General features: G+C 44.4%; 1 protein-coding gene across 14 annotated transcripts in view; it reads right to left on the bottom strand.

Moving 5' to 3' along the window:
• Positions 1-11634: 11634 nt before the first annotated feature.
• Positions 11635-22546, bottom strand: part of PTPRT (protein tyrosine phosphatase, receptor type T) — a 459737-nt gene continuing 448825 nt past the window's right edge. For 13 of the 14 annotated variants that reach the window (XM_027645791.1, XM_027645792.1, XM_027645793.1 and 10 more), the window contains 4 exons: positions 21823-21948; positions 19802-19965; positions 18834-18969; positions 11635-18131 (listed from right to left, as the gene is read on the bottom strand). In XM_027645791.1, the coding sequence (XP_027501592.1) occupies positions 18078-18131; positions 18834-18969; positions 19802-19965; positions 21823-21948 (480 nt within the window). In that variant the 3' untranslated portion in view covers positions 11635-18077. The remainder of the gene's footprint in view (positions 18132-18833; positions 18970-19801; positions 19966-21822; positions 21949-22546) is intronic. The other variant, XR_003528091.1, reaches the window with a different exon arrangement.

Here is a 22546-nt window from a genome sequence, read left to right as displayed (position 1 = left end):
TTTATTGGCATCTACGAAGCAAAAGTAATCTTTCTGAGGGAGGTTTGGCAAAAACATGGAAGGGTTTTATAGTGACAGGGCCAAAGGTTGATAAAACTCCATTGAAGCCATTGCAGTCCAAGGTAATAGGCAGGTATAGACTTTCAGGAGAGTTAATGGAAGGAAAACAGCCTGGGTTTTCAGAAAAGAGGAAGGCAGAAATCGCTTGAATTTTACCAGTATTTTTCTTTCCAATGCAGACACATCACCACCACCAAACACCAGAATTTGACATGGGAGACATGATTTTAGAAATAAAGCAATGAGTTGTGCTGAAAAATCATTCTTGCTTACCCACCAATCCTACATAATTCTAGAGTTCCCATCATTGTCATCTGGATATAGAGGCTGTTCAACACAACAGCTCAGTGGGATGTCCTTCCCAAGAGCCCTTTGGTGTTCAGGACAGAGTTAGAGCAATGGGAGACAAAAGAAAACTAAGCTTGTGGAGAGTCTTAACAGTGCTAATCAAGCAGAGTAAATTAATATCAGGAGAAGATGAAGGACAGCCCTACCCAAGGCTCAGCACAATCCTCCACGTGGGGATGTGGGACTTCATATTCTCTGGCAGAATCAATTCTTCCCCTGATCATTAGTGCTGGAAGTCAGGCTGAGCTGTCATCCAGCAAGTTTTAAAGCCAACAAATGTTCCCATCTCCAGCTCTTTTGGAAGTGTATTGAGAAAGAGACACTGGCAGACAGTAGCAGGAGGATTATATTTCTGGGGGCAGAAGTGCTGTGTGGATCACAAAGCTGGGACAGCAGCTGAACACCTCTTGGCAACTCCATCTCATGGAGGAAGCCAAAACATTCATTCCTTCTGGACAAAGGGAAATGGCTGCATTTATAAAATGGTATTGTTTGTGTTATTTAAAAATAAAACTGTAACACTGTCTGCTTTGGTCATAGTTTAATCGGTGTATTGAGCTGAAGGAGAGGAAAAATGAAGCTGGCAAAATGTGGCCTGGAGGCAGCACTTTTGTTGATGTTAACAATGCTCATTAGTTCAGTTTTAACATCTCTGCTGATGTCTGAGTTCTGTGATAACAGCAGCCATTGGCATCTTCTCTCCCCTGCTTAGCTCAGGAATTCTCCCTGAGTTCAAGAGCAGAGGAAGGAGGGTCACCCCTTCCAACAGCTGCCCATGACACTGATGGGTTTGGTGACACCCACAGACAGCACCAAGGGTGCACTGAGAGACTCTGGAACTCTGAAGTGGCCTCCCTGTCACCTCCACTCTAATTAGACATTGCATATATGTGCTTTAAAGCACCCATAGATTAATAAATATGCTCCTATTTGGTGTCTCCCTCGAATGGCTGCCTGAAGGGATGCTCCACCCTTGCAGTATCATCATCAGCTCTCACACACAGAACTTCTGGCCAGGAGAGCCCAGTGGTCTCACTTGACCTTTTCCCCATGGGCTGTGACCACCTTTTAAGAAGCAGGTGGCAGGGGAACAGCTTTCCTTGCCATGGGCAGCAGATCTGAACATGGGGAGGTCTTCTCCGACCTTCTGCACACCCTGGCTGCTACAACATGTGCCACGTTTTTTAAGAAATTGCTCTGAGTCCCTTCACTCTTTTCCTCTCATTCCCTCCATTTTACAGCATTCCCAGGTCCTGCCCTGCTCTCTCCACCTTTGGGGAACATCCCAGTATTCTGCTTTGAGAACACAACCACAGAGCAATGCACTTGACCTTATACACACAGTTTTCTCCTTTCCCTTTCAAGTGGTTTTTTGTAACATCAGAGCAGAAAATTCCAACTCATAAATTCCTAAAGCAGCATGGCTGTACCTGAGTTTCAGATGAAATTAGTACCTCTGCAATCAAAAATTACCTTACTACATTTTTTTTTCCTGCAGCATTATTCTAACAAGGGCCAGACCGTAGCACTCAGATTTTAAAGGCAGCACTTCAAACACAACCCAGAGCTTTGCAATTAGGCTGTCTCAGGGAAGGAGGGAATGAGACAGATGGAGAGTGGAGTTTGCTGAGAGGTGTTCTGCTGAGTGGCACCCAACACATCCTCATGAGACTCAGTGATGTTTGCTTTGCATGTGTTTCAGACCTGAAGTGCTCAGAATTTTGAAAAATGGGTGGAAATCAGAGTCTCTAAAGTTTTAAGGTGAGTGGAGCCAAAAAAAGAAATCCTTTATCCTGAAGGGTGCTGGGCTTTGGCAGAACCATGGGCTGCCTCTTGTCACCTGCTTGTCCCAACCCAAACAAGGCACTAAGCAGACAACCAAATCCACTTGCTTCCATCTTATTGTACATTTTCATCACCGAGATAAAGACAGAAGTCAGTTTTGGCACAGATTTTACTTCCTTGAAGAAAGAATTCCGTTGAGGAAGAGTTTATGTGGTGGTTTTATTCTCATTTAAACACTAACATCTGTGATATCCTGAGACTAAAAAGTATTTGAGGTAAAATAGTGATGACACTTGAGGCAAGCAGATTAATTAGATCAGCCTCTTCGTGTTTGCTCAGATTCCTTACCTCCTTTCCAAACCCTCCTGATTTTTTTTTTCTGTTTGCAGCTGAAAACACACAAAACAAATCATGCTTTCAAACTTGCTCCTACCTTGATTAAAAAAAAAAAAAAGGAAAAAATGTGCTTTACAATTCTAATGCCGTAACTGCTGCGCGTATGCCAGAAGTTTGTTCTGACTGTGTCAGCTCATACAACAGCGTGGCCTTATCTACACAGTGCAGAGATTTGAACAGGTTTAAGAGAGCTTTCAGTAATTCAAATTCTCTGTTTACCACCCAGTAGCCTCCTCTGCTGCTTAGCACAGAGTCCCTGCAGTGCTGATGCATGAGCACGGCCCCCTCCCGACGCACAAATGCTCCTCCGAAAGGAGTGATGTAAATTCAAATCCTGACTTTCAGTTTGAGGGAGATGCTTGGGCACTGGCTAGAGCAGAAATAGAAAAGGATTTTAGGCCTCTCTAATTCTCCAACCTCAACTGAGATGTGGGATTGCAAAAAAAACTCAGTCACTGTCACCTTGTTAGTCGTGTCCTCACAGCCCTGGCACACTTTGGGTTCCCATCCACCTGATCCCGACCTATTAAAACACATCTGGGAGTTTAAGCCCTGGTTTTATGTTTATTTTTAACATTATGAAGGTGTCCAGGATACTTCAGCCTTGCATTTGTGTGTTACATTGTGATTACAAGATATTGGCACATAATGGTTCAGCCCTGTGGGTCAGGAATGTGGATGCTGTTAAAGGAAGCAGCAGCCACACTCCAAATAAACAGCAAAGCTTGGAAAAGTTTGGGGGAAAATTCCCAAGACATCACAATATGGCCTTTGCCATGATGAAGGAACCTCCACACACACATTCCTTCCACCAGGGATCACTCCAGTGAGCATCCTGCCTCGATAATACCTTCCCAAGATAACATCAAGCTTGCTAGATAATCCTACCTGAACAAGCATAAAAGCATTTACATATATAAATATATATGTATATCTGTGTAAATAGAGTTTATAAATTATATATATATATATAACAAATTGCACATATATGTGTGCAAATAGAGTTTTAAAGTTGTGGTGTATATATATATATGTTATGCTATACAGGAAGTTTATGTTAAGATGTAAGTAGCATAAAAGCTATTTACTCACACATATATGCACACACATGTAAGTAGTGTTTACAAGTTGTATATATATGTTCTGTGTACATATACACAGGACATAAAGATATTTGCCCTGACACAAGCCAGTATTTACACAAATTCAGCTTGTAAGAAGAAATAAGCAAAGGTGCAAAATGCCAGTGAGATCAAACTGGTATTTAGTCCAAATGCCAAGAAGTCTCCCTCTCCCAAGGCCCAGGCTGCTGGAGCATCCAGAGCTGAGCTGTTCCCTGACCAGGTGGGCAGCTTCACACAAGGACAGAATGACCAGAGAAAATTGCTTTCCAACCAGGACCACCAAATGAGGTGAGGGAAGAGCAACAGAAAGTGATTTCAGTGCTTAGGTCATTTCAAACTGGATGGAACGTGTCAGGAAAACACTTCATTTTCATCTCTCCACTGCATTTAGCAAAAAGGTTAAATCCTTCTGCAATACCTGTTTTCTTAAGGTTGCCCCTCAGGTTCAAAGGGTGCAGCGTGTTCTTATCAGCCCCCCAGAGCTGGCTTTGGGACTGATAACTTCTAAGCCTCTCCTTTTCTCATAAGCCTGTGAAAGAGCGAGAAATTGCAAATAATTACGTCCTGAAGTGATGGAGTTATCTCTCTAAAAATCCAGCATGAGTCCCAGGAATAAACGTTCCTCTCTGATCTCCCCGTGGACTCTGCTTGCCAAGGCTTGCCACTGCTCCAGCATTTTCACACAGGGTCCACAGCTGGAAAATTCTTTTTAAAGCAGCAGGCAAAAAAAAAAGAAAGGTAGGAACACTGAAGAAAGGTAATGTTTTCCACAGCCAAATGCAGATACAATTATGACATTATTCAACACGCTTTCAGCCCCAAAACTGTTAAAACAACTGGTACTGACAGAGACCTGTTCTCTTCCAACAAGCTTTATATTTCTGCAGAGCTAGTTCTATCTTTTTAGCCTGGTCCTATCATTTCCAAGCTGCAATTTGCACAAATTAGTCTCCAGACTTGCAAAGCTGATTCATGTAAGCAGCAGCAGCAGCAGCAGCAGGAGTTTGTCAAAGAGAATTATTTGCATGTTTACAGCCCAAATTGAGTTTTGACTTAATACTTGTTCATGGCAAAATAAAGAGTTTTGCAGCTATTCTGTTTAAAAAGGGATGTGATACTGGGGAAAAGGGACTATTTGCCTTGGACCCTGGACACTGAGGGTGGGAGGACAGTGAGAGGCTGCTACTTGTCTGTCAGGTGTGGAGGGAGCTGACCAAGGGCACAGCCCTCCTCCACAGACCCTCTTGCTTCACATTTTCCATCCCTGAGCTTGGGCCAAGCCCCAGATTCACACTTCAGTCCTGACTCAGCTGCAGGGGGATAGGAACTTTAAAGGAGGGGGGTTTATTTCAAAATCTGGAAGAACAAGGACATTTTTAGACAGTGAAACCTGGGGAGAGCCAGATTCAAATAAAAGGGCCATACAGCAGTAACACAGCAAGCAGAGAACACACATAACAGGTCCCATTCATTATAAAATACTTGCAGGCTCTAGACTTTGGTGTAAAAATGTTACTAAAACAAAACAGTGGCACTTAACTCTTTTTTTCACCTGGATACAAGCTCTGGGCAATACAAGGTCTCAGTGTTGTGCAGAAGGTGGGTTAAAGGGTGTGTGGAGGACTGGCATGGCTGGAAGCAATAAATCCCTCCCCGAACATCAAACAAACCTTTCTCCATGTTTCTTCAGCAATGTTTCTGTCTGCAGCAATGGGGAGAGTGCTACCACTGGTATAGAATAAATAAGCAAACCCCAAACCTGTAAAGACTGACATAATTTCTACACATGACCTCTAAAAAACCAAGCAATTTCATTAAGGATCCAGAGCAGAAATGAAAAAAACCCAAGTGTTTATTTGGGATTTTGATACTAATTTTGGCTCAAACCACAGCTAATCCTTCCTATCCCAAAGGACACAGGAACCAGGATCACATGTTGTGATGCCTCTTATCCCAAAACGAGCCGGGAACTGGCTGCTTGCAAGTGGTGAATGTGCACATTGAGAACTGGGGCTGCTCATTGCCTCCTTTGCCAAAGCCTACTTTTCTTTGCAAGGTAGTTCCTCTAGCACCAGAATAAACAATAATTTTGGGTCTTTGCACATCATCAGCCATTCTCTCATGGTCAGCACTCTGGGCTGTTTGAACACTGCCAATGAAGCTCTCCAGCAGCGCTTGGTTTAGAGGTGTGTTTGTGCTCAGCTTTGAGGAGGAGGAGGAGGTGAGAAAGTCATAGAATCATGGAATAGTTTGGGTTGGAAGTGACCTTTAAAGGTCATCTAATCCAACCTCCCTGCAGGGACACCTTCCCCTAGGCCAGGTTGCTCAGAAGACGCAGGCAAGCGCCCCCTTCCCCCCCCCCGCCCCCAATTCCTTCCCTGCTTTGCTGATCAAACAGGTTCATCTGCAAGATTAATGCACAGAGCCAGGCTGTCTCCATCCTGAATGGAGATTCCTGCTGTCTGGGCCCTTGCCATGCTCTGCTGTGGGGGTTAGAGGCTCTATATGGACCCTATGGATGGAAAAAGTCCGAGCCAGTTCAGGCACAGTTCAGCACATTCCTTGGAAGAAAGATCCATCTAGGTGGGTCTTGCAGTTGTGATATCCCACACTCAGGCACTGGACCAGGAAAGGCCATTCCAAACTCACCATTTTAAGTACCAACAACACAACTTTCCTAAAAACCAATGGTAAGTCCACAGTGAAGCTCAGAGCTGAGCTCAGTTTCCTACACAACAGGCTCAGGCAACAACTGGTGGCTTCTCCTCCTTTCACAGCACAGTCAGTCATGAAACGTAAGAGAAAGGATGATCCCAGGAACGCCTCTGGAAATTTTAAATAAAAGGGTATCTAGTCTCTTGATCCGGCATGGAGCAAGGCTCACATTCATCCTGTATTTGAGCCTACTGAGAGGATTACTGCTGGAAAATTCTGGGTTTATCCATCTCCAGAATCAGGTTCTGCATGTTTCACTGATTTTTCTGTGCAAGCCAGGCTGTGTGTCACAGTTGTTTTAGAGAGAACCATTTATACATGCAGTAAAAAAGCTATTTCACCACATTGCTGAAAATTCCATCAGGTTATAGTTTATCTTAACAGACTATCATTTACAATGTACTGATAAAGGCATACTAAATATTCTATTGGTTTTGGCATAAAGAGTACATTATTGGTGTTTATAAACACATCAGTAAACGTTACAGACTTTTAAGTAACCCCATTGACCTGTAATATAAATGCTCTGCAGCTACTGATTCACAGTATATAAAAACTTTATGGATAAACCTTTACAAGCCATTTATAAAAACACTCTCACTAAGAAATATTACATACTCCCAAATAGACACAGAAATAACTCATGAGAAAACAAGGTGATTTCAAGAAAAGAGTACAAATCTTTTTATTTGGTTTAGGCTCTGTAAATTAAAGTTATACCTCAGTGTACAGCAGTAAAGTTAACACAGAACAGCACATTTAAAAAATATATATTCTTCAACTGTTTTTTAGATGTAGGGCTTGACAAAAGGAGAGATCTTGAAAGAACCAAGCTAGATGGCTCAGAAGAATTTCCAAGCATAAGCAAGAAGGATTAAATTGACTCCTTCTCTCTTTATGCCATTTCATTTATGACACAGGTTGGTTGCTTGCAGGTATCTACTCACATCTCATGTAACTGCAGCCATCTCAAAATGAGTTGCCCAAGTCAGTGTTGGTCACCTACATAAGTCAATCAGTGGAGCTAAACAGGCACTCTCAAAGGACAATCCAACCCATCTGCCTCAGAGAGCCTTATCCAAGACAGACTCACCCTCTGGAGTGAGGATCTCACCATCAGGATCATTATCTGTGTTCCCTCTGTAGAGCTGAACAGCTCAGTCTCTTCCCCCTGGTAACAAGTGATAGGGCAAGAGGAAACGGCCCCAAGTTATGCCAGGGGAGGTTTATATGGGAAATTAGGAAAATTTTTTTCATGGAAAGAGTTGTCAAACCCTGGCACAGGCTTCCCAGGGCAGGATGGAGTCCCCATCCTTGTAGGGACTTAAAAGATGTGTAGATGTGGCACCTGGGGACACGGGTCAGTGGTAACCTTGGCAGTCCTGGGGGACTGGTTGGACTCAAAGGATCTTAAAGGTCTTTTCCAAGCTAAACAATTCTATAATTCTAATTATCATGTAGACAGCCAAGCCTGCCAGTTTTGAAGTCTGCTGTAAAACAACAGCTGCACTGTCAGCTCGGTGTGGGATCTGATATTTAAAGGTTCAACTTGTGAGACAAAGAGCTTCAGCTCAGGCAAAGAGTGTTTGTCAAACCTGACAGACCTTGCAGCACTATCAGTAAGATGATACTGGTTATCCTGGGGATGGATGGAAAAGCAGCTGCTGATATTGGAGGCAATGACTGACCTGGATAAAATGCCTGCTGGATTCACACCTCAGCACGTGTCAGTCACAGCAACACGAACAGGGGGTGAACACTTTGAACCCCAGTGGGTTTCAGGCTTCTCCATCTGTCTTCCCCCAGCAGCTTTATCCCATCCCTGCCCTGTGCTGGGCAGATGAGAGGACAGAAAGGTGAATCTGTGGCTGTTCCTCAGTGCTGGCATTTCAACATGGATCTTTGTAAGACCATCTGGAATATGGCAGAGCTGTCTCTGCTGTTTACCTTCCCTAAATGCAACCTGTTGTTAATATCAAGTGTCAGCAAAATATTTTGGATAAATCTGGATAATGTGCCAAGCTGAACTGTAATTAATCACTATGAACATACAACTGTCTGTGTTACACAGTTGGGACTCCACGGGTAAAATTTCCTCTCAATCTGACACTGTAGTGAGGAGGTTTTTTTTTGGTATCAAATTCTTCAAACTCTCTCCCTGGCATAACAACAGCTCTGCAACTGAAGGGTGTTTCATACAGTGTAACCTCATTATAATGAACCCTTTGAATAAACAGGTGTTATATCTGAATGTTCACCACAACTGAGATGCAGAATTTGCTTTATCGGGACAATAAAAAAAAACCCACCTGTATCTGAGCCAAACACTGATACCCAGGGTGGTTTTGTTCATAGCAAGGAAGAACTAAAAGTATTTTCAAAAGAAAATAATGAATACATACAGAAAGGATTAGTAAATTATGTTTTCAAGGTAGATTTTCTATGTTTTAATCATGGATTATCCTGAGTTGGAAGGGACCCACAAGGATCATCGAGTCCAACTCCTTTAAGAAAAACAGGAGCTATGATCCTTGATAAGATACCTTATTTTTATTTTATTTTTTTTTAGTAAGGCTAATGAACAATGCCTAAAAGAGCAGTTCTTACCCCAGTTGGGTTGTACAAGTGGAGTGTGACTGGTCTCTCTTGTTTTGGCTCACTAAGGTGTGAATATTGATCCTCTCCTGTCTGTATTCTGGGAATAAAGTGGTCTCCAGAGCATGGCAGCCTCATCTACTTTCTTGCCTCCTACAGTCCTGCTGCTCTGCACTGGCTGAAGGTGTCAAACCCTTCCCTGGGTCAATGGACAAGTGTGGAAGACCAGAAGTGGGAGTCTGCTGGGCAGGGTGTTAAAACACTCGTTACTGACACTCCTATCCTCTGTTCAGGTTTGGAATCAAGCAACATCTGCACAAAACCCTTTCTGTGTCCATGTTTTGGTTTCACCCCTGCCAATCCAGCCCCTCACAGCCACTCGCTCCTCCCAGCGGGATCCAGGAGAGAATCAGAGGGGTAAAAGCTGAGATAAGTGTGGGCTGAGATAAGGACAGTTTAACAGGAAAGCAAAAGTTGTGTCCAAAAGCAAAGCAAACAAAGGAATTCATTCCCACTTGCCATGGTTGGGCAGGTGTTCAGCCATCCCCGGGAGAGCAGTGCCCCAGCACATGTGAGAGGGACTTGGGAAGACAAACAGCATCACTCTGGATGTCCCCTCCTTTCTCCTTCTGCCCCCACTTTATACACTGAGCATGATGTCATGGTCTGGAATGTCCCTTTGGTCACTTTGGGTCACCTGTCCTGGTTGTGTCTCCTCACAGCCTTCCACACCCCCAGCCCTCCCCAGTGTGCCTGTACAAGAAGCAGAAAGGGCCTTGGCCCTGTGTAAGCCCTGCCCAGCAATAACAAAACATCTGTATTGTCAACCCCGTGTCCAGCACAAACCCAAAACATGGCAAAAATCCCATACCAGCCACTGGGAAGTAAATTAACTCAACCCCTGCTGAACCAGCAGAGTCCATCTATAGAAAACACCAGAAAAGTCTCAGTCCCATATTAGTGATCATCATTCAGCACTGAATACCAAGGAAATACCAATACAGTGATACCTGTTAGAAAGAAAAAAGTTGCAAAAATGTGCTTTGCTCTAACCCATGCTGCTAAGACTGTAATTTTTCAACCTGCTCAGCTCCCATCCACAGCCTTTCTGAGGGGACTGACCCAAAAGCTGCAGCCAGACTGAAGTGCCTGATGAATTCTCTTCGCCTCCTCCTGAATGACAACCACGATGCAAAGCCCATCACTGTGACAAGATGCTGGTCTTATTTTTTGTCATTCAATCACCCCATCATTTCTGGCAGCACTGTCTCCTCTGACTGCAAAGAAAAGGTACAAGTACAAGAGTCTCTTAGTAAAACATTAATCTCAGATCACAGATTTATTTTATGGATTTGCAACACAGCCCATATTACAAACATTGTCTGGGAACATTTACAAGAATAAATAAGATGGACTCGCAGTTGTAAAAAAAAGATTACACTTCACTGTAATGTACAGTCAAAAAATATATCTGATATTCATTGACTTGACATTATTTACCTTCCTTCTTTTAAGCTAGAAAGACACTGAATGCACAGTGTTGAGAGTTTTGTATTTATATTTTTTTCCTTTTTTTTTCATACGTGCTTTATCTATCAAACATCCAAACTGTACAAGTGAGTTTCACCAGGAATCCAGAAAGGCCAAAGGGGGGGGAGATGGGGCGGCATCGCAACAGCAGATACTTGCTCTCATGCAGCACTCCTCCCTGCTGGACAACACATCCAGGGGCCTGGAATGGGACACTGCTGATCCAGGGGCAGCCACAGCACGGCTCTGTGACGTGGTGACAAGTCTGGCAACAAAATGCTGGGACATTTTGATTTCCACAGTGTTGGCGTGGGGAGGGAGGAGGTTAAATCAGCAGGGGAGTGAATTTTGTCCCTGTGGTTAGTCAGGGGGGGTTAAAGGATGTGTTAAGGATGCAGCTCAAACTTTTGGCATAGAAGTACAGTGTTTAAGTGCTGGCAATGCAAGGAAGGGCTGGAGGGTGATGAGGGGGTAATTCCAGTTCTGCTCCAGGTACATGAAGTCCAGCACATGAATTGTGGTTTAACTGTCAGCAACGTGAAAACCTGACCAGCCTTTGTCCCAGGGAGTCTTGTCAGAGCACCTAAATTCAGGAAAGCTTGTGAAGTGGTGGCCCCAGTCCCACTCCCGTCCCCCCAAAATGCCCTTCTTTCCATAATTTTGCACAAATAAGATTTCCTGGAGGTCCCTATTGAAAGATGATGTACTCACACAAGGAAATCAGTCTCCACAGTGCAACACTCCCAAGGTATCTCACACAGACTCGCCAACAGTAACGTTTCAGGGGAACAGGGAATTTCAGGGAATGTTTCAGGGGAACAGATCTCCACTGAAACACTCCTTCTGGGACAAAGTGCCCTCCCCTGAAGTAACCACTACACTGCTGGATACCTACATATGAAGTATCAGGACTGGTCCCAAAGGGGCATCAAGAGCAAAACCTTCACCTTGTAACAAGCACATCCTTCCTCCAGACAGAGTGACATGGACTTGCTCATGTTTATACTGCTTAGAAACAGCTCATGCTGAATTGAGTTCCAAGAAAACAACATTTTAGTTTGTTCTTTTCCCATTTCACTGGTTTTTTTATTATTATTTTTTTTTTATTTTTTTTTGCCCCCAGGAAACACTATGGGAACACCAGCATCTGGCATTCAGTCTGCTGCATTACTTTGTTTTTTAAGGCTCAGGCTGAAAACACAATAGTGGTGAAAAATCTGCATGCACTGGGGTGAGGATGGAAAAGACTAATTTAGACCTCTCACGTTTTTACAAACTGAAAAAGCTGCCAGGTTTTCACAATTCTGCTAATCCAACATCATCCTGTAGGATATTCTGAGGTTATTTTTTACATGGGAAACTTTTAAAATAGCTTGACACAGCAAATAGAGATTACAGACTAGAGGTCACTGGAAGTGAGCGAGTTTTTGTCATTTTTTTTCTTTCCATCACACTCTGTACCACCAGGATTTGGTCTTGGTGTATGAAAACATATGATTCTGCTTGACAGTTTGAGCAAATTGTACATTCTTCAAGTATGTATATGAGGGAGATGACTGATACCTTTTCCAAGTCAATGAGCAGATAATACATGATGGATTTTCTTACTGGCCCTTGCCAAAAACTGCACAAACTGGGCTTTGCTCGTTATGCTGTTGGCTCACCCTGGAGGAAAGAGGAGCTGTAGGTATTTTTGGGAACAGGGAAAGAAAGAGCACTTGCATTTAAATTGTATATTATGTATGCATGGCTATAGAAGACTGCAATCTAAATAAACAGGAGCACAGGAGGGTTAAGAGAATCCTTATTACTCATGTCTGTCTCTCTGACTTTAATTCCCTGGCTCTCCCTGCTTCTGCTCCAGTGTCTGGGCAGGGGAGCTGTGGTGGTTTGTTCCACCCTCACACAGCAGGTACATGGAATTTTTGACCCAAAGGCCGTGGTTATGCTGAATAACTTTTGCCACTTTAACCTCATGGCCGCCCTTTATTTTCCTAAAAATCTGGGGTTGACTAACTCTTTTTACACTTAAGACAACTGAAAGACTCTCAAATGAAAACACAGCAGTTTCACACCAAAGTTCTTGAGATGCCCCTTGCACTGGCTGGAGGGATCACAGAAATGAACTGTGCTACCAACGTAATGGAGTTGACTGTTCACATTTATTACAGGACAATGAAGTTTTCCAAGTGGAACTTTGCCACCACATTGCACACCCAGGACTGTGCCAGGACTGTGCACTGCTCTGTGATGGTTCACGAAAAATTCTGCAGGTGTGACAGGCAGAATACGAGGCACCTCGTATTTGAAGATTCCTCTCTCAAGTGAATCTCCTTTTATCTCTGTCCCTCAGGATTTATTCTCTCTGTCACACTCTGAGTGCTCCATCTCCACAGCACAGAATGTGGCATTACCTGTTTTTTATGATCTTGGCAGGAACTCAGAAGAGTAAGACAGATAAAGAGCAGCTGTGCAAGAATGAGAGAGAGAGCAAGGTGCAAATTCCTCCCTGTTTCAGGATCCATTTAATCTGCCTTCTCCTCCAAAGCTGGGTTTCTCCCAAAGGAGATTTCTCCTCCTTTCCTTCTCTCCCAGATGGCAACTGGTTTAAGTGTCTTCTGAACCACCTGCTGCAGGAGCCTCTCTCCTTCTCTGACTCTACAGCACAACAAGAGCAGTGACCAGCAATCTCTGCCTTGAGATTCCCAAAGGAAATCCCACAAACTGCTGCTAAAGGGCCTGTGAAAAGTAAATGGAAAAGCCAGTCTAGCATCTAGAAGCTCAAATCTACAACTGTGGGGTCTATGTTGCCACTGGACTTTTTTTTCCCAGGGTGTTTACAGCTCCAGAACAAAAGGTTGGAAAGCACTGACACACAAATACAGGCTGCTGCAGGGAACAGCTGTTCTTTGGGGTTCCCTCCTCTGCTCTGTGCAGTTACATGGACCAGAATGATTTGAGGTCACAGGCATCTCCCAAAATATCTGTCTGCCTTTCAGGAATTCTCTGGCCATTCTTGAGATGTGTGTGCAGGTGGACAAGACAAGGGGACAGAAACCGCAGGTTATCTTGGGGGTAAAGGCCACACGAAGTCACATCTTTTCAGTGCATGTAAAAACCTTTCAGTGTTAGTCAACTGCCTGTTGCTGCTGGACCAAAATGGACAACTCTAGCTCACAAAAATGGCTAAAATGTGAATAAATTAAGAGGGACGCCCTGTTGCATGGCAAAAGCAGACATAACTCTGTGCAACCTTGCTGAAGAATACTAAATTAAAGGGCTTCCTACTAATCACAGCCCAGGAAAGGAACTTTCCTGCCCAGAGAACACAGGTTATTCCAACCTGCAAACATACACAACCCACCACATCCCCATGTGTATGCTTGCTATCAGAGGTCCTGATTCAGGTACCTCCACACAGCCACTGTACTCCCTCTTCTTTACATTAATAAACAAGTACCTCAAGTCTATTTACAGCAGTTCAAACACCTTTTACCTTACCTTCAAAGAAGAAAACCCAAACCAAACCAAAAGAGCCAGCATAGGACATCAGTCCTGCACAGATCTTAATTAAAAAAAAGATACAGACCCAAACCCCACCACCAAGCAAACATAAAACTAAAAAAAGGAAAAGATTCTTAAGTCCCACTGTATCTTTTAGGGGTTTTGGTTTATCTCCCATCTAGAAAACTCAGAGTCTTCCTTCTCCAGCAGCCAGCTTAGATAGCTCTGGAATTCACTGTTTCAGTTACATCCCATACTAATTTCAGATGTTAGTTACTCCCTGTATGACATAGTCACACCTGACCCACCCTTCTTTCTCTATTTCTAGTTCCTTGTATTTCAGACCAAACGTTACACCAGTCCTGTGCTTATCATAAACTGCTCCCTCACCCCTGAAGGATGACTGAATAAGTTTATCTTCATTATGTCCATTCAAATGCGGATATTTGAATGGGCAATATGATATTTTTCCAGCTTAAAATTCAATCACTTGAAGGAATTCACCTTTTCTACTGCACATTATCGCTTTCCATCCACAGCAGGGGATGCTTAGGCTGGAAAGCTCACCCTGACTATTAATCCTTCCAGGAGTGAGAAAACCTCCTTTATCTCATCTCATCTCATAATTTCTCTCCTTCTCCACAAAAACAAACCCATCACCCATAATCTTGCTTCAAACACATTACCTGCTCTGCCATGGGCTGCTCTCTAGGGTTTAAACAACTTCAAGGTAATAAAGTTATTTAAAGCCAGCTCGTCCTCTCTTTCCACACAATTCCCTTCATCATTAATTCACACTCAGCACATATGCACTGTGTGCAGCAAGGAACAGCAGGAATATCCCAGAGACAACACACACTGGAGCTGGGTTGGTCCCCCAAAAGCACCATAACTGCAGGAATTTATATCAGTTTGGCAACAAAATCTTCAGTGTCCGCTGAGCACCCTCCCACACATGGACATGAGGGTTCAGACATGCAGCTGAGTGGCCACAGAACAAGCTGTGATTAACAGCTGGGCTGTGGCAACCAACACTTGCATTTAACTCCTATAAAATGTAAAATTTAGCTTTAACATCTTCCCCTGCACTTTATGCCAACATCACCTGGCATTTGCAGAGGGCCAAAAGCACACGTGACTTGCTGTGGACCAGCCTGAAACAGGGACTTCTGACCCTTTAGCAGCATTTTTCATACCATAAAACACATTCAATCCAACCTCAGGACCTTAAACAACTCCACTGCAAGTGCTGTTCTGCTCTGCTCATCCCACAGCTCCTTCTCTCCATGCACACATCCCTCTTGCAGGCTTAATTCCCTTCTTTTAATCCACTTTCCTTCCTGCTACTGTTAAGCCTGAATTAGCTCCTATACTTCACATCTCATCCTATTTCTTTACCATTCTGTTCCTTTTATCCTGGCTGTCACTCTCAGTGCTTCCATCAGTCTTTCCCCCTCCTATATCATGAAGGAGACCTATCCTTGTGCTAGTTTCCATGTAAAATTAACAGAATGCTAAATGCTAATTAATATTTCCATAGTATCCACAGGGAGTGATTCCCTCTGGCTTTCTGGAGTCAGCAAAGTCATGAATACTTTGCTGACTTGTAGCTTCTTCCTACATGGGCAGTTGCTCAAAAATCCCATTCTGGGATCAGAATTCCCTCATCTTTACTAATAGCTCCCAACTCCTGACCTACACTGTTCCATCCAGCCACTTGTAATGAAAATACCAATATAAGGCCATTTTTATCTCATAGCTTTGCTTTGCCTTCTATTCTTTTTCCCTGCAGAATTGTTTGTGTTGCTTAGTTGCATAAGGAAAAAAAACCCCAACAATTCAAACCAGTAGCCTGTCCCAGGAGATGCCAGACACCCACATACAGCCCCATTTGGAGCTAAAGGGGATTTCATGATTTCCTGCAGGCAACAGAAAGGACCAACTAGAAGCAGAGCAGAGGCTCCTGTGAGGGAGTTCTCACCAACACTTTACAGCACATCAGGGAGAAGGTGGTTCACGACATTAAAGCCAAGAATCCAAAGCTCCTTAGAAAGAATCCAGGCTAGGAGGTTCAGCATCCTGTGAACCCCTTCATCTGCTTATCAGGAAGAGGATTATTGCAGTTCCAAGCACCTTCCCTGGACTGGTGCAGCTCCTGGTGGATGGAAACTCTGTGGTGAGGTACCTGTGTGAGCTGAGAGCTGCTTTGGTCAGCCCTCATTTTCATCCCTCACTGCCAAGGCAAAGGTTTGTCTGTTGAAGAAAGAATGATCAGGAAGTGAAGCCTTTTGAACTTGCAGACAGAAGTAGCAAAATGTGTTGAACTTGTCACACATTGAGAGCACAGAGCTCCCAGCACAGCCTCTGAGTATTTACCTGAGGGTGGAAAACTACAGGGTGGTAAGAAAGTGGAGTTTTCTTAAACTCTTACCTTCAATTTATCTTTTAGAAAGTCTGAATTTAAAGAAACCTACATCCCAGAATCTAATTTATACAGAGAGCAACCTCATATCCAGCACCCTCCAGATAAATAAATGGCTAAATTCAAATACTAATTATAGTAAGGCCTTGTTCTTTCAATTATTTTTTTTTCTCCAAGATTACCCTGCAGACCCTTAGTGATTAACTACTTAAACATACTCTTTCAGAAAAGCAATTTCTTAGCTGCTACAAAATCAGAGCAAGATCCAGAGCCATGGCAAAACACATCTGGTGTTTGTTTGGGAGCAGGAGAGTTGCACAGGCATTTTTTGCAGGATGAAACAAAAGCTGTTTTGCTTAAGAAGAGAAGTTGCTGTGCTGGGCTAACACTTCTCTTTACTTGTGTCAGAACAGGTTTCTGTGTATGTACATCACCTTTCCTACAGCTCCAATGGGTTCCCATTTTAAAGCTTGTAGGGCCTGGAAATAGCGAGGAACTCTTGCCAAAACCCAATTTTAAGAACCTTCAGCTTTTAAACTCTTGAGCAGGAACCTTCTTTGCTCTCTGTTTGCACAGTGCCTAGTTCAGCAGGGTCCTGTCGTGACTAGGGGTCCTAAGTTCTACAGCAATACAAATAATAAATAAAAAATAGTAATACATAGTATATGAGCAATAATACCTACTTTATACCCTGTTTGTTTTTTTTTTTTCAAAGACACACTGCACCCCAGCAAATACTCGAAAAATGTGGTAACAAAGTTACCGAAGTTGCAAGACAAAATGCAATCTGTTTGATGCAAATATTTAACCTTAAGGTTCAAGTGGCTGGGAAAACTCATCAGTGGCATTGCTTCACCAGCACCCAAAGGAACACAGAGCAGAGAGGTGGAACCGGTTCATGCACAGCCCTGGGAGTGGAGCAGAAACTGGGAGGAAACATTTGTGTGGAGGCAGTGAATCCACGACCAGCTGCTCATCTCCACCATCTATTTTCATGCTTAAAGGGACTACGTGTGGGAAGAGAATTCCAGCGTTGTTTTTCTTCCGTGTTGGCCTTTTCATTTGGAAAAACAAATAAAAAGGGAAGAGATAAGGTAGACAAACCGTAATGAAATATTTCATGTATCCCCTATGGCTATCTCATTTTTCCCAAATGACTGCTGCACGAAATTAAAAAATGAAAAGACTGGGATTCGAGAACAAAATTATAAATTAAAAAGGAGACATTTAAAAGAGAATTTCCTAAGGGTTTCATTCCTTCCCCACTCTGCAGCAAGCAGAGCAAAAATACAATCCAAAAGAGGAGAGAAGAAGTCAGAGGGGATTAGAAAGTCCAGTCTTTCAGCCTGTCTCCCATTTTGCTAATTTTTACAGTAGGTTATTTAAGAAGCAGTAGATGTTCCAATAGAAAGCAGGCAGCAGCACACACAGGCATCGTCTCCTCCTTCCAGTGAGGTCTGTGCAACCTCAGTCTCTTGCTCCAGGAAGGAGAGGTTTTCCTTCCCACACTTGTTACTGCCTTCCAGTGTGGGAGAGGGGAGAAGCGCCTGCCAGAGATTGGGGTCTGGCACATCCGAGGGTTCCCTCCCTCCTCTGGGCTAAAAGGAACTCAAGTATTCCAGTGCAACCTCATATACAAATTTATACTGTTCCTGCAAGAGAGAAGAGAAAGAAATGGCATTAGGATATGGGTGAATTCATCAGAGCCTTGTTCTACAAGCAAAAATACCTCCTCTCTCTTTCTTATTCCCTTTGGCAGGACCAGGCAAACATTGATTGCCTTTTTATGTGATCCTGAACAAGCACTGCTAGGAGATGGTATCATCAATGGAAGAGAGAAGCACTCAAAGAGACAGCCCCAGTATGGACTATTCATTATTCACCTCTACACGTTGCTTTTGAGGCACGAACTCAGCGTGATCGATGGAGATGATTGAATTCAGGACAGTTTAATCTCCTGGGCTGCAGGGAGCAAGGCCTGGGGTTCGGGCTGCTCTCCCTCCCTGGTTTCAAGGCATGTCACAGCATTTAGCACCACAGGCTGTGTGCATGGACAGGAGGACAGATCCCACCCCTTCCCACAGCCACGGTGCCAGCTCCTTGGGGTCTGACCTCCCGAAGCCAGGTGGGCACGGGAGGCAGTGTTCATCATTTTGCCAGGGCACCCTTTCTGCTCAAAGAGAGAAGCAGGAGGACTCATTGCACATGCTAAACCAGAAGCAATTATTATTCTGATGGCTTCATGTTCTCATTCACTTTGATTCACCCTGAACAAAGCCACGACAATTTTCTACCTATCCTAAAGGCCCTGAAACACTCTGGGAGGGGAAACACACAGGAAAAAAAAAGCTTACCAGTGACTCCACCATGTTGGATTTGTTATTCCGTAGCGTTTTCACTATGTGGAACACATCAATGATGTTCTGCTGTTGGATCATCTCACACACACTGCAGATGGCACAGAAGGTGCCGCTGCGTCCCCCGCCGTTCCTGGGGGCACAGAAGAGAGGGGAAGGGGAAGCTGGTAGGGCTGAGGGACAAAGAGAACAACTCCCCCGTGGACACTAAGGAAGTCTGTAGCTGGTCATGGACATTCAAGGGTTTTTGTGTACCTAAAGGGGCTCCAAGAGAGCTGGAGAGGGACTTTGGACAAGTGACAGGACAAGGGGGAATGGTTTCCCAGTGCCAGAGGGCATACTGGGAAAGGAATTCTTCCCTGTGAGGGTGGGGAGGCCCTGGCACAGGTTACCCAGAGAAGTTGTGGCTGCCCCATCCCTGGAAGTGTCCAAGGCCAGGTTGGATGGGGCTTGGAGCAACCTGGGCTAGTGGAAGGTGTCCTTGCCCATGGCAGGGGGTGGAGTGATGTGGTCTTTGCAGTGCTTTCTAACCCAAACCATTCCATGATTCTATGAAAGTGGAGACCTTCAGGGCAGGAGACAGGGACGGAAAGGCTAAAGGATTCCTGGCAGTGGTGGACAGGGAAGCCCAGGGACTGCAGTGCTGCTCCTCAGTGCTCTGGGCTCAGAGCAGCTCTGTGGGCAGAGCTGGGCACACGGCAGTGCTGCTTCGGGTCTGCCTGGGCTCCAGTCAGAGACCCACCCACACAACAGGACCTAGGAGAGCTTTCTGAGCTACTCCTCACCACAACCAGCAAAACCTCTGAGCCAGCAGCACAATATTCAACCTGAAGTGCATTACAAACGTAATTCCACTTCACCTTCCTGAGCTGAAGCCTGGCAAACTACCAAAACTCCAGACCCGTGACTGGTGCTCTTCAGAGAGCACCGTGTGAAGGTTACAGGCACTTTCCAGTCCTACTTACAGGCAGTGGACAACAGTCCGGCCATCCCTGCCATCGTACTGCTCCTGCCACTTCTCCAGCCTCCGGACCACCTTGAGCAGGGAGCGTTTGGAGGGAGGGGTGTCCCTGTAGGCCGGCCAGCCGATGTACTGCAGGTGCTGCACGATGCGATAGCCGTCCTGGGGCTGCAACAAAGGGCACGTGGCACACACTCAGTGCAGCAGGGCAGGAGGAACAGGGACAGGGTAACACAGGGAGCACTGGTTACACGGCCTCCAGAGCTGTGTGCAGGTCTGGGCCCCTCAGTTTAGGAAGGATGTTGAGGAGCTGGAGCGTGTCCAGAGAAAGGCAACGAGGCTGGGGAAGGGACTGGAGCACAAGTGCTGTGAGGAGAGGCTGAGGGAGCTGGGGGTGTTCAGCCTGGAGAAGAGGAGGCTCAGGGGAGACCTCCTCACTCTCTACAATTCCCTGACAGGAGTGGGGAGCCAGGTGGGGGTTGGGCTCTGATCCCAGGAACCAGCAGGACACAGCCTTGAGCTGCACCAGGGGAGGTTTAGGCTGGACATTAGGAAGAAATTCTTTACAGAGAGAGTGATCAGCCATTGGAATGGGCTGCCCAGTGAGGTGATGGAGTCACCATCCCTGCAGGTGTTTAAGAACAGACTGGATGAGGCATCAGTGCCATGGTCTGCATGACAAGGTGGTGTTGGGTCAAAGGTTGGTCTCGATGATGTCTGAGGTCTTTTCCAGCCTAGTAAATTCTGTGTTTCTGTGCTTCTGTCATCTTCCCCTCTGGAGCTCCTATCACCACTGTTAACATCCTTCACCCTGGGTACCTGATACAATGTGGAAACAAGGACTTTTCCATACCCTGGATAAAAAATATGACTTCAGATATTGCAGAGCCAGGCAGGATCTAGGATCCCTTGTTTGGTTTCCAGAATAAAGTTTCATCAGACTGTATGCACAGATTAAATAGACCAAATGTCTCTCTCCTGTGCTGGAAATAAGTTGTGCCATAAGAAGCAAAGGCAGTCCTCAGAAATTCTCTGGGCACTGTTGAGGGAAAGGATCCTCACAGACATGTTGGCAGTGGCCAGTGGTGCTGAACACGGATGGGTGCAGAGGGCTGTGAGTTCACAGCACCCACCCTGCCAGCCATGGCATGGACCAGCTCCACCCTGAGAGTCACAGAGCCTCAGTCTGACCAGCTTTATGAGTCCAAGGCTCTCCCTGGTTCAGAGGGAGTTGGCCTGGGATACAGGATAAAGTCTAATAGCTAACTAATTAATCAATTTGTGTAGCTGGACACGAGATTCCCTCTTCAGTGCCACCACTGGACTGCTCTGAACACACAGACACCACTGTGTTAAACTGCTTGGAAATGTAATTTGTGGAGCCTGCTTCCATTTCTGACTAGAAAAAAAAGAAAAAGGAACAACAAAGGAAACATAATCAATCTGGGAAAACAACTAATGAGAGAAACATCCTGCACTGCAGCCCTGAAGTTGGATTGCCAGAGCCCAGTACACAGATAAACTTTGTTTCTATCATTTCAGCAGTCCTGGGGCTGAGGGATCCAGACAAAGAGTTGCTTACAGAAATGGCAGTTGCTTATTTATAGGGAAGACAGTGGCAATTGGGAATCCCAGTCTAGCCAGTAAACATTGCATCTGTCTTCAGAGCCACTGCTGAGTAGCTGACAGATGGAGAGCTGCTGACACTACCTCACTTTATTTCTACAATACTGATGCTTCTATATTGGCTACTAAGTGATGAATTGTTCTCAAATACACACAGAAAAATGCTCACCATTTAAATACAGATTTTCAGCTCATATCATCCACTTTCTACTTTCAGCCAAGAGTCCTTTAGCAATACAGACTGATTAAATGTTAATTAAAGGAAGCAGCTGCAGTGGAATTTCGTTCCTAGGTGAGAGATTCAGCATCTCTAAACCACAGGTCTTGGCTCTGCCTCTTCCTGCTGCCAAAATACATTTTTGAGAATAACTGGGGAACGTGGTGTTTCAGGGATCTTACCCTGGCCATGTTGCAGATCCGGAATATCCGGTTGATGATGTCTTCATCAATGTCTGCTGAGACAAACTCCACCTGAATGGGGCCATAACAACAGGATGTCTTCTCTGGCCAGTACTGCATGCAGAGCTGCAGAGAACAGGACAAGAAACAGAAAGTATCTTAATTATTAACAAGGAAATGCACATTCAGTCTTTTTTTTTTTTTTTTGATTTATAACCAGCTCAAAATCCAGCACCAATCTTGTATTACATGTCTTTGTTCACAGGAGATCTCATTCTAGCTGTAAAAAGTTTTTATACCATGAATATGAAAAAAAAAGTGTATTTTAGAACCTTGACTTTTTTCCCCTTTATTTCTGTATGAACACAATTTAGAACTGATTGAATTCTGGAGTCTAAAGGTGCAGAAAAGGTGGCTGACAAATGAAGCTTCTGTGGGGGTAGAGATTTAAAATGAACACTGAAAGATTAGTGTCTGTGATAAATTTAATAAGAACCACAGAGGTTTGGTGTTAATGAGGAAACAGTACAGGCACCATGAAAATTAATCTTATTTCAAACAAACTGGAGTTTCTTTTTTCTGTGAGATGAACTTTTTAGCTTTGTGACTCTACCAATGAGCAGGGCAGGGAGAATTAGTTTGTTCTGAGAGCAAGAAGAGCAGCTCTGGTTTCAGGGTGAATCTCTGAAGTTTGTGAAGCAGGTTGGAAGTCTTTTCCTTGTGC

The sequence above is a fragment of the Corapipo altera genome, unplaced genomic scaffold (genome assembly GCF_003945725.1).
Source record: "Corapipo altera isolate COAL_440 unplaced genomic scaffold, ASM394572v1 64, whole genome shotgun sequence".
NCBI lineage: Eukaryota > Metazoa > Chordata > Aves > Passeriformes > Pipridae > Corapipo > Corapipo altera.
The sequence above is the reverse complement of the archived record's forward strand: the minus strand, read 5'-3'. Positions and strand labels throughout refer to the sequence as shown.